The 15,510-nt window shown below is 60.0% G+C and overlaps 1 protein-coding gene across 2 annotated transcripts; it reads left to right on the top strand.

The window, feature by feature from the left end:
- VSTM2L (V-set and transmembrane domain containing 2 like) lies at nt 1-12,802 on the top strand. Of its 2 annotated transcripts, none has more exons than XM_056507093.1 (4): nt 1-215; nt 7,629-7,798; nt 8,864-8,914; nt 11,457-12,802. In XM_056507093.1, the coding sequence occupies exons 1-4, from the start codon at nt 107-109 to the stop codon at nt 11,766-11,768; spliced, it is 642 nt and encodes a 213-aa protein (XP_056363068.1). In that variant the 5' UTR covers nt 1-106; the 3' UTR covers nt 11,769-12,802. The 2 variants fall into 2 exon arrangements, with proteins under 2 accessions (XP_056363068.1, XP_056363067.1); XM_056507092.1 differs by having other exon boundaries at nt 7,626-7,798.
- Nucleotides 12,803-15,510: the final 2,708 nt, after the last annotated feature.

The raw sequence follows: 15,510 nt of genomic DNA, 5'->3' as shown, positions 1-15,510 counted from the left end.
GGGAAGAGCTCCGCAGCGCGGCGGCGCCGGGACCGCGGCGCAGCCCCGGGGACAGGGCTCGGCCCGGCGGCGCCGCCGCCCCCGGGACGGACGCGCCCGCGGCAAGATGGGCGCCCTGGCTCTGGCCCTGGGGATTTTCCACTACCTGGGGCTCTACCTGCAGCTCGGCGCCGCCTCCCGGCACCCCCCGTGGGACGCCCCGGCGGCGGGCAGCGGTGAGGCGGCGGCCGGGGCTCGGGAAGGGGGCGGCTGAGCGGCGGGAGCTCCCGGGGCTCGGTGTCCGGCGGGGCTGGCGGCGGGTCGGGGCGGCTCCTGCCCGGGCAGCGGGACGGGTGCGGGGGATCGGGGGTCCCTGCCGAGCTCCGCCGCCGAGGGCAGCCCCGTGTCGCGGTCCGTCGCGTCGGCGGCTCGAGGAACGGAGGCAGCCGGGTCGAGCTGGGGTTGGGCTCCGCCGCTCCCGTCTCCGGTGCCCGGGGACGGCCTCTGCCTTCGCCGCCGGGCTTCCGAGTCGGGGGCTCTGCACGGTGCGTCCCGGTGCCTGCAGCCACCCGCACCCGGTGTCCGTGAACCTCCCGGTGCGCCTCCCGGTGCCCGCCGCCGTCCGCGCCCCGTCTCCGTGTGTCTCACGGCGTCGCCACCACCACCCGCACCCCGCGTCTGTGAAGCTCCCGGTGCGTCCCGGTGCCGCCGTGCGGTGCCCCACTCCCCGGCAGCGGGGCTCCCCCGCCGCCCCCCGCTCTTCCGCTCCCTCCGGTGCACGGTGGTTCGGCGGGTCGGTGCTGCAGAGCCCGCTGGGATCCCCCGGGGTTGGGGAAGGGAACCTCTTCCTGCATCCTGCACCCTCCGGTGGGGAACCTGGCGTAGGGGCAGCTCCCTCGTGGGTACCCAGAAGGTGACGGGGGACCAAGCCCACTCGGAGGAGGCTGCTGAGACCCTCCTCGTTCTCTGTGGAGTGACACGGGCACGTTCGGTCTTAACCAGAGGAATGACCACGGGGACATGCCGGGTGCCCGGGTCCCAGCTCTTCCCCCGCCCAGTTCCGGGGCCTCCACTCTCTGCCCCGAGGAGCCTCCAGGCACACACGGCCTCGGGCCATGCCAGGGTGGAAGGTGCGAGGTGTCCCGCAGTTTGTGGTGTCCCGCAGCAGTGCGTGGGCTGGCAGCTACCTGCCTGCCCAGGGAGGGGTGATCAGCCTCTGCATTGGGAGCTCACAGCAGGAGAGTTTCCAGACCTGCCAGGCTGGCATGCCAGACGGAAAGGTGGGTGAAGAACCTCCATTAGCCACCACTGCTCCCCTCAGAAATTCAGCAATAGGCAAATAAATAGTGAAATGGTCGCTGTGAGGGAACGGGGAGCCAAGGAGATGAAATATTCTGGGAGGGCGAGTGCACTTTGGAGCCACATTACAGCTCGCTACTCGAGCAGTTCTGCAGCAACTCACTTAATCACAACAGAAACCTTTATTAACGATACTGAAAAGCAGTGAATAAGTGGGTCATGTATAATAAGCCATTTGTGTTCAGTAGGTGAATACCAATTTGATAAAAGCTGTGTGTGCTGAAGACCTGTATAAATCGCTGTTTAGCAGATCGGAGACTGATCATTTCATTACTGGCTGGTGCAGCTTTCCCTCCACACCACGAGAGTCCAGCAGGTTGGAGACGTGGAGCGGGAGAGAGGCTGTGGCCGGCGGGATGGGTTCGGCTGTGGCCGGCGGGCACGGGCAGGTCCTGCCGGGCTCTGCCCGCAGCAGGCAGTGCCCGGAGCTCGCCGCCATCTCTGCCCGGTGCTGGAGGCCTGGAGGAACCTCCACGGCACCGCGAGGCTCTGGCACAGCCCCGGAGTACTTTCGCTCTTCCTTTTAATTTGTCCCCGTCGGAAGGAGCGAGGGAATTGACCGGGAGCAGCGTGTGCCCCGCAGGCATAGGCGAGCGGCCGTGAGCATCCCTGGGGTGCGGGCGGGTCCCCCATCCTGCCGCCCCACCGTGGGCAGCGAGGCTCTGCTCGCAGGGCAGCCACGGCTCTGGGGACGGAAAAGTCACAATCAAAGAAAGTCCTTTACCTGCTCCCGCAGCAAAGGCTCTGCCTTTGGCAAGGATGGAGCCAGGTTGGGCTCTAACTGCCCCGTGAGAGCATCTGAGCCGCAGGATTCTTCCCACCATCCCTTCCCTACCCACAGTGCTGCCTCTCCTCTCCTCTCCTCTCCTCTCCTCTCCTCTCCTCTCCTCTCCTCTCCTCTCCTCTCCTCTCCTCTCCTCTCCTCTCCTCTCCTCTCCTCTCCTCTCCTCTCCTCTCCTCTCCTCTCCTCTCCTCTCCTCTCCTCTCCTCTCCTCTCCTCTCCTCTCCTCTCCTCTCCTCTCCTCTCCTCTCCTCTCCTCTCCTCTCCTCTCCTCTCCTCTCCTCTCCTCTCCTCTCCTCTCCTCTCCTCTCCTCTCCTCTCCTCTCCTCTCCTCTCCTCTCCTCTCCTCTCCTCTCGCTGGTGCCTTCAATTATTCATGCCCCCCATTGCAGCCTGTGCACGCTGGGCTGCTGCCATCGGCTTTTTCATGCGCTGGTTGGGAAGCTCCAGCCGTCTTCCCAGCCTGCTGCCTCTGGAGCGGGGCAGGGGAGCCGTGCCGTGAGGAGGAGCTGCCCGGCTTCTTCCCGGTGTGTGTACAGGGCGATCTCGCCTCGCCTCAGCAGAGCCGCGGCTGGAGGCTGGAGGCAGCGGTGCCCCGGCTCCCCAGGGCGCTGCCCTGCTCCGTTCCTGCACACCCCGGTGATTATTCTATCAATTACTTTCATAAACACTTTGCATTCTGCCGGAATTTTTTCACACTTCCTGGTGGGAATTCTCCATGCGATGTTTTTCCTGCTGCTGTTCGTGCAGTCATTCAGTGCAATTACATCTGACACCTCTCCTCATCAAACGTCTGGGCTTTCTCTTCCCTTGAAGCGGCTGACAGACGACGGACCAGACGCCGGGAATTATTACGTTAGGACAGTGACAGCTAATTTTAATCATAACGTTCCCTGTGAGCGAGGCAGGAATCAACCAACAGCCGGCAGGGCTGCACGCAGTCTGGGAGCTGAGGGTAGCACGGCAGGGCTGGAGTGAGGACCTGGAGTGGGCCAGGGAGCTGGAGGCTCTGCACTGCTGCCTCCTTCCTCCGGGGGCCGGATGGGACCTCTGCGCTGCACGGCTCCTCTGGGATTTTGGTTCACGGTGTGAGTGGGACTTGTGCACCTCTTGACAGACAGCCCTTCCTGGCCCTATCCTCAGCAGCTCTGTTTCTCTCCGAGCTCCTCTTTCCATGGCTGTTTCCCCTCCAGGAGGGCTCTTTCCTGCCTGGCTGCCCCCTCCCCAAGGCTCTGTCTACTGTGGGTGCCCGACTGAGCACCGGGGATGTTGGCCGAGCTCGGCTGTGGCGGGTGCATTGATGGCTTGGATCGTGTGCTCCGTGTGAAGCTGGGCTGGGATGAGCTCAGCAGTGATAGGGTGGGCAGAGCCGGGCAGGAGTGTGCCGTGTCCATGAGCGCCACACTCATGGTGAGGGCAGCTCTCGGCAGCGGCTGCCAGTGACTCGTGTTTTAGGTGCTGAGACCAGGGGGGTGAACCTGTCTGCCCCATCCCATTCCTGCTGAATGATTCCGGCTGAGAATCCTCCCCTGGATGCTGGGAACTATCCCCTGGCAGAGAGCAGCACCAGGGCGAGTGGTGGCTGCACGCTGGCTTGCACACACTGCTGGAGCCCCACTGGGAGCTGTCAAAAAAAGGCCATTTTAGGGCTTTGCTACTTATACTATCAAACAGCAGCTCTTGGGAGGGAATGTTCTGAGAACTGCGAATCCCCAGGAACCAGATGGGAGCAGCAAGTCCCTTTGTATGGGCAACCTTCGTGTAGCCGGGGTCGGACTGAAGAGACTCACCACTGACTCACCTCTCTCTTGCTGAAGGAGTTAAACATTATGGGAGTGGGAAGCACTGGGGGCAAGAGCTGGGGCAGCCCAACACGATGGGGCACTGTTGGAAATACCTGCAGTTCTCAAGGTTAATTCCAGCTCTCTGATGAGGTGAGTGCTGGCCTGATCACAGTCACTGAGTTAGGTTTGGGTTTTTTTGGTTTTAATTCACATGCTGCAAATCTGACCTCCTTCTGCTGCTCATATGACAGTAAAGAGGGGCAGAGCAGTGGCGCTGCCATCCCCAGCGTGTGGTGGGAGCCTCCCGGCCCCAGGCGCGGCCGCAGCGCTCCAGACGCGTCTCGTGGGAAGGGAGATGGCTGGAGGAGAGCAGCGCTCACCGCCAAGGTTCTCTGGCCGCTCAGCGCCCGGGGCCGGAGCCTCCTGCCCTCTCCCAGCAGTGCGCGGGCGTCACGCCGTGTTTATGCAGCGGTTCGCACCGCGATGTGTTCGCAGCGCCCCGGGGTCAGCATCCCTGCTCGCAGCTTGTCAGGAGGAGACGCATCCACAGCTGGTAGTGGGAAGGGAGGCGAGCGGAGGGGAGGGGAGGCTGCAGCCCGACCTGTGTAGCAGCCTCTGGCGGATCCGGTGTCCCGTGATGGAACAGTGTGGGTCACACAGGCACTGGGATAGTGCCCAGGTCTCTTCTGGATCCATCCGGAGGGTGCCTTCTGTGCCTCCTGATCCCCCGGGATGGCTCTTGGGGGGCTTGCCCAGGAAGGTCTGTCTCTGGTGTCCCTGCCCTGCCCGTGTTTCGGGATGGGTCTCGGGTGCCTCAGGAGGACTTGGTGCTCCTGGAGCCGGGGCTGTCGCAATCCATCAGCTGCAGCAGCCGTGGGTTCCTGGGAAGCGGAGGGTGCTGGAGGGGTCATGGATGTCTGGGGAGGGAGTGGTTCCGGAGGAGTTGTGGGTGCCTGGGGAGAGTGTCAGTGGTGGTGGATTCTGTTGGATGCATTTGTTTTTCCTGCAGCGGTGCAGCATAAACCCAGCAGGTCAGAGCCGGCCCCACACCCGGGATGCAGGGCAGGGTCTGGATGGACATTTCAGCTCCCTCAACCCCTGTCCCTGCCCAGCGTGGGACGGAGCCAGCCCCAGCCCCACCGCCTGCTTGGCACTTGTCACCCCACCAGCCCGGCTGCAGCTCCAGTGAGGGGTTCCCGTTCCATTGGACACAGAAAAAGGCTTCTGACTCCCGGCTTAGGGAAAAAATCCCTCCTGGAGCAGGAACCTGCTCTTACCGGGTGATTAACAGGCGTTTGCAAATGTCCAATGCATATTTCATTGTCCTCCGGTACATCTTTACTCAACAATTAGCCTGAGTTTGTGCCCGTGACGCTGCTCTGGTGTTGTCCTTGGTGCCTTGTGGGGGCTGTGGTGGGAAGCTGGCACAGCTATGGGATGGCAGATAGAGCCCTGGAGAAGCTCCTGGGAGCTGCACGGCTTTCTCTGTGTGCTGCATGGGGCTATGGACGAGGCAGGGGGACGGAGCAGGGATCTGTGGTCATATCCAGGGACTCGGGGCAATGCACGACATGCTCTTGCCCCAGCACAGCCCCCTCCCCATGCAGAGCGTGACCAAGGTGATGCCCACTGCAGGGAGGGAGCCTGCAGCCCGTCTGTCTCTGGTTTATGAGAGCACCAAGCTGTCCCAGCAGGCGTTTTCAATTCTGTTTATCTGTGTTTCCCCATTGAGTTCATTTTATTTCCCCTGATTTTTATTTCCTGGAAGATTTATTGATCCTGGTGTTCTCAGTTTATGACAGGTAGCAGCCCATAAAGCACACGGAGCAGGGGCCCCCGACGGCCCTTGCCTCCCTCTCGCTGTGGGGATGCAGCTCCAATGCCAGTGGGGGGAGAGGGACGGGGCTGGGGTGGGCAGGGGACCGCGACGCTGGAGGAGCAGGGCACTGGCCAGAGTTGGTGGCTTGTCCAGTGTTCGCAGGAGCAGTGTCCAGTGCAGGGTCTATGCCCAGCCTGGGGGCTACCTGGGGGGTCCCTGATCCCCCTCGTGTCCCTGTGAGGGGCAGGGCTGGGGGTGCAGGGTCACCTCTGTCCAGGAGGCGCTGGGATCCACAGCATCCATCAAGGAGGGAACACTGTGCTGCTGGAGGACATATCTGAAAGACATGTGTCCCCAGCAAAGGTGACGGCCTTGGGTATCCATCTGCAGGATCTTTGCTCCTCTGGATGTGCTTGGAGGTGGCCAAGCTCCGGGGTTAATTAATACATACGCTTCCCAATTAAAATCGGAAAGAAAGAAGGCTCTTGATTCAATCCAGCCTTTTCTCAGCTTATCTGCCAAATTCCCGTCCGTGGGAGCAGATTTTAATTGCCTTCCCAGTAATTTGGACCTGGCTGGAGCCCTCAGGCCATCCCCCTGCCCCTGCACTGCTGGAACTGTGGTGTCTGGGGGCTGGTGCAGGCTCTGCTGAGACCCCCTGGCTTTGGCCATGGCTCCTGCCAGCAGGAATTCTGTGGGGCAAGAGCCTGATCCTGGCTGCAGTCAGGGAATGGGTGCGTGAGTGCTCATTAATGGTTGGACATAACAGCCTCAGCATCACCGTGGCTTGGGGCACAGAGGAACCCTTTGTTGTGTGCCAAGAAGAACCCCCTGCCCCTCCCACAGCCCTCGGTCACCAGAGCTGCTCCCCTGCCTGGGGTTCCCTCCACTCCCCGGCACAGATTCCATGTGGCTGCTGGTGCCGGGTTCTGGGTGACTGGGATGTGGGAACAGCATTGGGAACACCAGGACACCCCGCCTTGGTAAACCCCGGTGCTGGGAATTTTCCTCTGCTCCCTGCCGAGATGGATTAAAGGAAAGCGATAAGTGGATGGGATTTCCATGCGTCCAGAGGGACAGGGAGATATTAGAGGTATTAACTTTTTGTCTGGGCTGGTAATAATTGGTTTTCAGAGGGATCAGGGCTGGAGAGAGTGTTGCTCCCGACAGGCTGTGTGTCCCAGAGGGCCCCGGTGGCTCCGATGGGACCTGCACTGTGGCTGTGAGCCCGCAGTGCCGGCAGCAGGAGGCGGTGAGTGAAGACAGGAGGCACAGGGAGGGAAGCAGTGCCCGGGGTGTGCAGGGGGCCGGCAGCCCTGTCCCCATGCCTGCCACGGAGAAGCCACTGCACGGATTGTGGCAGCAGCATTTGCCAGTGCCCTGCACGCTGGGGCCGCCTGTACGGAGGAACAACAGTCTCTCCAAAGGAGATGAAAAGAATTCTAATTACATGTCTGAACAATATTTGTTTTGAGCGAGGAAAGCGAACCATATGGCGTGTGGGAGCCTGTTTGGGGCCGCATTAAGTGAGAATTTGTTTTTCAGTTATGTCCTGATCTGAGTGAGACGCGATCACGGTCGATTTATTTCCTTCACCTCAGAGGTGTGGCAGGTCCCGCACTCGTTCTGGAGCAGAGGTCTGAGGGATGCTGTGGGAGCAGGGGGCCACAGGCCTCCCTTTCACCTCACTACTCTTTGCAAAGTACCTGGCAGCTCTGCTGCGGTGGGGAGGAGAAAGCTGGGGATGTCAGGGACATGTCTGCTCTGCCATAGGGGCTGTGTCTGTTTGGCCAGGGAAGGATCCAGGCTCTCCTGGTGACTCTGCCTGTGTGGCCAGAGCATTGTCCTTCACTGGGACAGTGCTGTGTCCCGCAGGCACCCTCAGCCCTCGCTCTGTCTCCAGCAGCTCTTTTCACTGAGATCCCCCACGACATGACGGCGCAGGCGGGTGAGGATGTGGAGATGGCGTGTTCCTTCCGCGGCAGCGGCTCCCCCTCCTACTCCCTTGAGATCCAGTGGTGGTACGTCCGCAATCACAAGGACTGGACGGACAAACAGACATGGGCTTCCAGTCAGGTAATGCCCCTTATCCTCCTCCTCCACGGCAGAGCCCCTCAGGCAGCCATGGGAAGGGCTTTGTTTGCAGCCTCTCTTGGGTTTTGGTGGGGGACCCCAACCCGCAGCAGCATCACCGATGCTGACCAGACCTGCAGAGCAGGGCTTCACCCTCTGCTCTGACAGAGACCAGCTGGGGGTCCTGTGGTGCAATTAACTGTCTGCATGGGCTGCTCAGCCTCCAGCTGCACTGAGGATGCTCTGGGCCAGTGGGGCTGGGCTGTCCTGGCTGCCCTTCCCAGCCGAGGGGGTGCCTGGCCCATTGCCAGGACCCATCCCAGGCTGAGGCTTGTTTTTCTGCTTGTGCCTTTGCCTATCTCATCACCAGCTTATCCCTCCTGGCCCTGCACCCTCCATCCCTCCCTCATCCCCTGTTTCCCTGTGTATTGGTCCAGCAAACAGCCTCTCTTTATTTCTCTCTCTGTTCACACAGAGATAAGGGCCAAAGAATGGGAAACAGCTTTGGGGATTTTAATGAGCCTTTATTGTAGTGTCTTTGGCAGGGCTGCTGCTGGTGTTGCCATAAATAGAGAAGCCTCAGGGCAATGCTGCCAGGATGGGGGGGAGTGCTGCCAGGGGTCAAGGGTGAACAGGGTCAAGGGTGTTGGAGGCACTGGGAGTGCACAGCCAGTGACTGCTGGAGGGGAAGATTGGTGGCAATGGGGCAGGTGCTGGCGGTGATGGGGACAGAGTTCCAGAGACAGTGCCACAGTGATCAGGGCTCCATCCCCACTCCCGGATCGCGGGGAGCACCTGGAGCTGAGATGCAGTGGGACCTGTGAGTAAGCACCCCATGCTCCCTGGCTGCTGTGCTGCTGCTGGTTCCTTCCATCCCGGGTGCCCAGTGTGGCTTCACCTGCCCTGGGTGCCTGAGTTTGCTGGAGCTGTGCAGTCTTTTCTCTCTTCCCCCTTTTCCCTCTTCCATCTTGCTTGGGGCAGCCATCCTGGAGTGGGAAGGGGTCTGGTGGACTGGGCTGACCATTTCTCTTCTCTCTCTGGTCTCCCCCTTCCTTGCTTTTTCCACAGCTGAAATCATCACCACCAGAGGAGCCCGGGAAAGAGGCGACAAAAATCAGTGTGAGTTTGGGTGACGGTTCTTGTCGGGGTGCACTTGAGGGCTCACCTGGACATTCCACTGGTCCCAGTGCCGTAGGCTGGGAACACCAGGGTGGGAGAACTGGATCTGCCTTGGCTCACTCCTGGGGGTGACTGGGATGAGGGGTGGCTGCCCTGCTCTCCCTGGCACCGAGAGGCACAGCCTGGACCCTGAGCCTCATCCAGCATCTGAGTGACACATTAATGCCAGGGATAAAATAATCCGATTGACTCAGCGGATTAGCAACCCAAAGCCATTTAGGCTCATGTGAGCAGAATGAGGAGCCACTAATCAGTAAAATAAAACACTCTTGGCCTTCTGCTGCCAGGTGTGTGCTCCCCTGACTCTCCCTGCCTTGGGGAGCTCTGCATTTGGGGGTGCCACAGACATAGAGCTGTGCTGGAAAGCTTCCCACCATCTCCTGGCACCTTCATTTTTCCTTCATGGAGTGAACAAGGGGGGATGAGGTTGATCAGGCACCTGTGGCTTCTCAGATGGGTGCTCCCCACACCCAGGGTCTGTCTCTCATCCCTGGGGAATCCTTCTCAAGGGAGAGAATCACCTTTCAGCACCCATCTGCAGGATCAGTGCATGATTATCTTGATGGTAGTGAATCCTCCTCCAGGGGTCATGTCTCCTTTAATTAATTGACACCCACAACCCATATCCAAACCTAAGCAGGTTCCTCCAGGGCCTGTTGCTCACCACGGTGCTGTGGCTCCCTGCCCCACAAGCAGCAAAGTTCCAGGACTGCTGCTGGAGCAGCCAGAGGCTGGGCTCTGCCAGACCCTGTCTTCTGAGCTCGGGTGCTGCTGCTCCCTGCATCCCACCTGAGCCCTGCTCCAGGGGCAGGAGGGGCTACAGAGGGTGCATGGAGCCATCCTGGGGCCAGCACTTCCTCCCAGCTCAACCCGTGCATGTTTCAGCATAATTAGGCAGTTAATTGCACGCTGGGATGGAATTGATGGGTGTGCAAGTGTAACCAGGATTTATTTTGAATCATTCGAGGTCTCTGCTGCCTCCTCCAGATCCTGCCAGCAGGGAGAGGCTGGAGCTACAAACCTCTTTTGTTTGTTGTTATTTCAAATGTCCTTGATCATTAAGTGTTTATGGAATGGAGGAGGTAAATGAGCATGGGCGGTTCTGATGGAACTTGAGGTACAGCCATAACAGCAGGTGACTGGGAACAAACAGTAGAGTCAAACAGTGAGGGGGGGATGTAAATCCCAAGGAGGAGCCACCGTGCCAGGCACCCCTTGGCCATGTGTTATCCACCAAGCACACCTGGTGCTGGAGATGCTTTGCAGGGATGAAGAGAAGTGAAACATGAGGGGTCTGGGTTTATTTTTTTTCCCCCTTTGAATCCAACAGCACAGAGCACAGGGCTGAGCTGGGGCTGGGCACAGCAAATCTGCCCATCCAGGCCGTGCCTGGGGCTCTGCCCCATTCCCATGGGCAGTGAGGACTGAGGCTGCCCTGCCTGTGCTGGCAGAGCCACAGGAGTTATGGCCAGTCACAAGATCTTCCCTCCTGAGGCTCAGTGACCTGCTGGGTAGCTGCTCTATGGCCACTGGTGGCACCAGCAAATTGGGGTTTTATTTTATTAGTTCTAAATTTCCCAGCCATTAATTTCAGTAACTTCTGGCTCTCCTGATGAAGAGGTTTTTTTGAAGCTCTTTTTCCATGATAGTCTCAGCATCTGGGCACACTTGCACACCTGGCAGCTCCTGTCCCTTGACCTGTCTCCCCCTAGACCCCCATTTCCAGCAATGCAGGACTGGGACTGCACATGGCCACTGGGCAGCCCTGAGATGCTGTTTGGGGTGGCCCTGGCTGTGACCTGTAGCAGCAGCTGCCTCTCAGCAGCTCACAGTGTGCAGGGCAGCTGAATGCAGCAGCTTGAGTGTGCTCATGTGTGTTTGTATGTGCACATCTGGGCAGGTGTCATCATGTTCCAGCACTGGATGCCCCCACAGTGAGGGGCTGAAGGGCCATTGAGGGGTCCTGGTCCCCACGCTGCCTCCTGTGCTGTTTGGGGTGGATTTTGCCCCTCTCCAGCCCATTTCCAAACACCATAAAGTCCTCAGCTAACAAATGCAGCGGCGAGTAGAAAAACGGCCTTTGCCATGCAATGTGATTATAGGGAACAGAGCCAGGGGCCTCGGGGTGGGTTATAAATCTGATTTATTGACCCAGCCCAGAGCAGCCGCGGCTCTGGCTAGTGAGTAAGTCTTAAATTTCATTGGGTGATAAATACTGAGAGCGAATCAATTTGGTAGAAAAGCTAATTAGCCAGCGTGGTTCCGCATCGATCTCTGAGCCCTGCGTGGCCGGGTGCGAGCCAGGGCTTCCATCATCCTGCAGGTCCAGGCTGGGGCCAGGTCCCCCCGCACCAACTTCAGCAACCTTTACTGTGTCCTCCCCAGCACAAGGCTGGCACACGCTCGGGTGGGCACTGACCCGGTGTCTGGGGGGCACTGGAAGTGCTGGGGGCCCCCTGACCGCCCGTCTGCCCCCATGCAGGTGGTGAAGGTGGTCGGCAGCAACATCTCCCACAAGCTGCGGCTGTCGCGAGTGAAGCTGGAGGACGAGGGGACCTACGAGTGCCGGGTGATCGACTCGAGCGACGGCAAGGCACGGCACCACAAGGTGAAGGCGTACCTGCGGGTGGAGGCAGCGGGGGGCCCGGGGCACCCCCAGGACACCGAGCTGCGGGAGGCCCCGCTGGCAGAGCTGGCCGCGCCGGCCTCAGCCCACGCACACCATCACCACCACCACCACAAAGCCGGGAGGGAGCTGAAGAAGCGCTCGGCAGACACCTCCTGTGTGCTGTAGGGGGGCGGCGCGGGGGGAGTCCCCTCCTCCCCGGACTCAGCGGAGCCACCAAGGGTCCCGCACCCCCTGCCAGAGACTGGCCCCACCACCCCGTCCTGTCCAGCACCCCTCAGCATCCCCCTCTCCCGCAGGGCGCCGCGGGTTTGTCCCCAGCGCGGGGCGCAGCGGTGCCGGGCTCGGTGTGGTGCGGGAGCCGGAGCTGTCAGTGCCACGGGTGCGTCGCTGGGGCTGTGCCTGGGGCCAGGCCGTGTGCCCGCCCTGCTAGTCCCCGTGTCCCCGGCCTTCTGCTGCCACCGTGGTGCCGCGGGCTGTGCTGTGTCCCCGCTCTGTGCCCAGCGCGGACCCTCCCCGCCCTCTCCTCCCCTCCCCTGTGCTTCGCAGACCCAGCCGCCTGTTCCTGTAGGTTGCCCCGTTTAGTTGCTCGGTTCCAGCCCCACAGTGCGTGTCTAAGTTCCAGCCTCCATCCCACAGCCCGTGTGTATCCCCCCGCCCTGCCCTGCCCCCGCCTGCCCTGCAGCCCCCAGCACGGCAAGGCCTGAGCTCAGCAGAGGAAGGACGGTACGGCACGTTCCTGGCATCCTCCCGGCACGCTCGGCCATCGCTCAGCCAGGCAGCTGCCCATGCTCCCTGTGTGCTTGGGGAGGTGTGCTGACCCCTTGCACCCATCACTCCTCCTCCCCTGGAATTTCACAGAGGATGGGGCGCTCCTCCGCCAGACCCGTCCACCCTGGCCCCATCCCGCTGCCCGTGCCAGGCTCTTGGCCCCCTCTCGGTCCAGCATCCTTCCCTCCCTCCCAGGCCACAGCACCACATGGCCCCGGGCAGGGTCTGGCCCACGGGCTCTCGTGTCACAGTGCAAACAGCAGAGCCCGTCCCTGCTGCCCCCACGGGTGACCACAGCCACTGGGGATGGAGCTGTGGGGAGGGACAGGGGGGTCCCAGCCTCCCCGCCCACTGCCGGGCGCTGCTCCCCTGCTGCTCCCCAGCCTGCCACCATCAGATCTGCTGCAGCTAATAAAGCTCTTTAAACAAAACCTCTGTGGGTCTGTGCTCTGTCTGTGGCACGGCAAGGGGACGCGGCTTTGGCACTGCCTTGGGTAAAAGGGGCAGAGCTGGGGCTGCTGGGCTGGGGATCAACATCATCACCTGCAGCTGAGGGTCAGAGCTTTAAAAAGCTGCAGCAGGGGAATCCTGCCCAGCCTGGGAGCTTCTGCCCTGAGGGGTGCAAGATACAGCAAGGTCCTAGGTGAGATGAGGATGCTCCATGCTGTGGCTGTGGAGCGCTGGGTCCTGTGGGGAGGCTGGGTGGGCTGCCAGGTGAAATCCTGACACCCACCTGGGCCCCCAGACCAGATTTCCAGCCTGGTGGTAGGTCCTAAAGCAGGGTTCTAGCTGCCCCTGGGGCCTGGCTCTGCCTCTCCAGTGGGAGAGCAACTCCCAGCACTGGCAATGCCCAGCCTAGAGCTGCCTGGAGTCCTGCAGCTCCTTTGCAACTTGGACCTCCATCATGCTCACCCCTTGCTGTGCTGATGAGAAAGAGCTGGTGGCTCTTTCTGCCACCACAGGTGTCAGTCTGTGCTGGGCAGACGTGGCAAAGGAGCAGGCAGAGGTGGCTGGTGTCTCTGCAACCACAGTCACCTCTGCCACCTGGAGAGCTGTGATCTTGGAGAGCAAAGGGCACAGGAGAAAAACATTCAGGAGCTGCAGGGCAAGGAGAGACTGCTGCTGCAAAATTCCACTTTGCCAAAGCAATAATGGTGGTTGTGCCATAGCGATCCCTGGCAGAGCTGTGGGGCTGCGGCTATACTCAAATTCTCCCAGTCAGGGAATGGGATTGCTGGGGGAAGAAGAGAGATTGGGATGTATCAGCCACCAGTGCAGCAAAACACAGGACACAGAGGAAAAGGAAAATCCAGGGATACGCTAGGGAGGGCAAGAGACTGCAAATCACCTCAAATGGGGAGTAAACAAATTGCTGTGCAGCATAGTGATTTGTAAAATCTGGAGGTGAGCTTTAACAATAACAGGTTTTATTAGAAGAGATTAATTTTGCTGAGTTTATAGGAAATCTTGGGAGCAGGAGTCGCGGAGAGAACGCTACTGGATCTGTGTGTGTAGCTCAGCCTGGTGCCAGGGGTGTGTGTGGGACTGTGTCCTCAGCCCCGGGTGTGGCAGTCTCCCAGGGCCCTGGCTGGGTTTGCACATGGAGGAGGCAGCTGGACACAGCTTTCTCGGCTCTCTGATCCCAGAGAGGGTGGCTGAATGTCCAAGTTTAGGACAAACCTGGGGGGAAACCTCCAATGGAGCCCCCCAGAGAATAAGCCCCCCTCACAATTCCTCCCCCCACTGGGCTTGGAAAGAATTTTATTCGGGGGAAAAAGTGGAAAAAACATATTTATTAACAAACACAAGAAAAACACTTCCCAGCAACAGGAAAGTACAATCCCAGATGACAAAAAAACGTTTTCACCAAAGTGAGAGACGGTCGCTGCTGGGAAGGGCGAGAAGCTTCTTTGACAGCTCCGGAGGCAGTCTCTGATGCTCAGGTCCCGTCCGGAGCCGGTACAGATCTTGGAGCTGAAGGAGAGAAGGGGGAGGGGAAGGCAGCAGCCGGGGCAGCAGCAGCGGGGCAGCGGCCGGGGTAGCTAGCAAGCGGGCAGCAAGCAGCAGCAGCCGGGCAGCAAAGCCCCGGGGCACCATCCCTCCGGGGGGGAGGAGAAGGGCATCGCGGCAGCTCCATGCAGACAGAGAGGTGTGGGGGTGGGAGAGGAGCAGACACAACACCAACCCAGGACACTGAAGTTGTGGGAGCTGGGGGTCCCCACCCCAGAGTGTTGGGTGCTGCTTGGTGGAGGAGAGTTCTGGTGGGAAAAGCCCTGGGCTTGTGAAGGGACTGAGCTTAATATGCAAGTCACTGCTGGGGAGGAACCAGCCTCATGAAAATGCCATTTCCACGCAGTCCCTCTCCCAGCCATTATCCTGCCTCAGACAAAAGCAATTTACTCAGCCTCCAATAAAGCAAGGGCGATAACGAAGCTGAGAGGAGCTGACTGTGACAGGCAGGACAGCCTCTCCTGCCACCAGCACCCACCTGCTGGCTGGGGCTGAGGCTATGGGCAAAATCTCTGGGCAGCACTGAATCGCAGGTTCTAGGTGGAGTGTCTCAGTGTAGTCAGCTGTGCCAGAGCCCTGGCTGTGTGATGTGCTTGGTTCCTGGGCAGTGATGCGACAATGCTGCCCTTGAATGCCATGCCTGTCCTGCAGGATGGCAAGCCTTGGCAAGGGCAGGCTGGGCCCTTGGAGAACAGAGCACAGCTGAGCAGAGCGAGGCTGGATGCAGCATCTGCACCTAATGGATGAGTTTTGTCAAGTGCTACAACAACCCAGAAAACTGCACCAGCCCCAAGGGCGCTTGGAAACTAAAGGCAGTATTTCACTTCCCTGCCTGCCCTGTCAGAGCAGCTCTGAAAGCTCCTTTGTATAGAACCCAACCAGCGTTAAGCACTGAACAGATATTAAAAAAGAGTAAAGCTGACCTGCAGCCCTGTCTTACCAGATAAAAAACCACTGACTTGTGTTTTCCCTGGAGAAGCAAACAGGAGGAAAGCCTGAATAAAAACAGGGAGACAAGGGGAAGTAACTTCAGCTGAGGGATTGGCAGCACAGGCAGTGCCCTTGGGCCCCCCAACAGACTTGTTTTGGATATTCACCCAGGATCCCAACAGTGATGCACAAAGCCTGC

This window comes from Oenanthe melanoleuca, chromosome 20 (assembly GCF_029582105.1).
Source record: "Oenanthe melanoleuca isolate GR-GAL-2019-014 chromosome 20, OMel1.0, whole genome shotgun sequence".
In the NCBI taxonomy this organism is placed as follows: domain Eukaryota; kingdom Metazoa; phylum Chordata; class Aves; order Passeriformes; family Muscicapidae; genus Oenanthe; species Oenanthe melanoleuca.
Note: the sequence above shows the minus strand (reverse complement) of the source record. Positions and strands in the feature narration are given on the sequence as shown.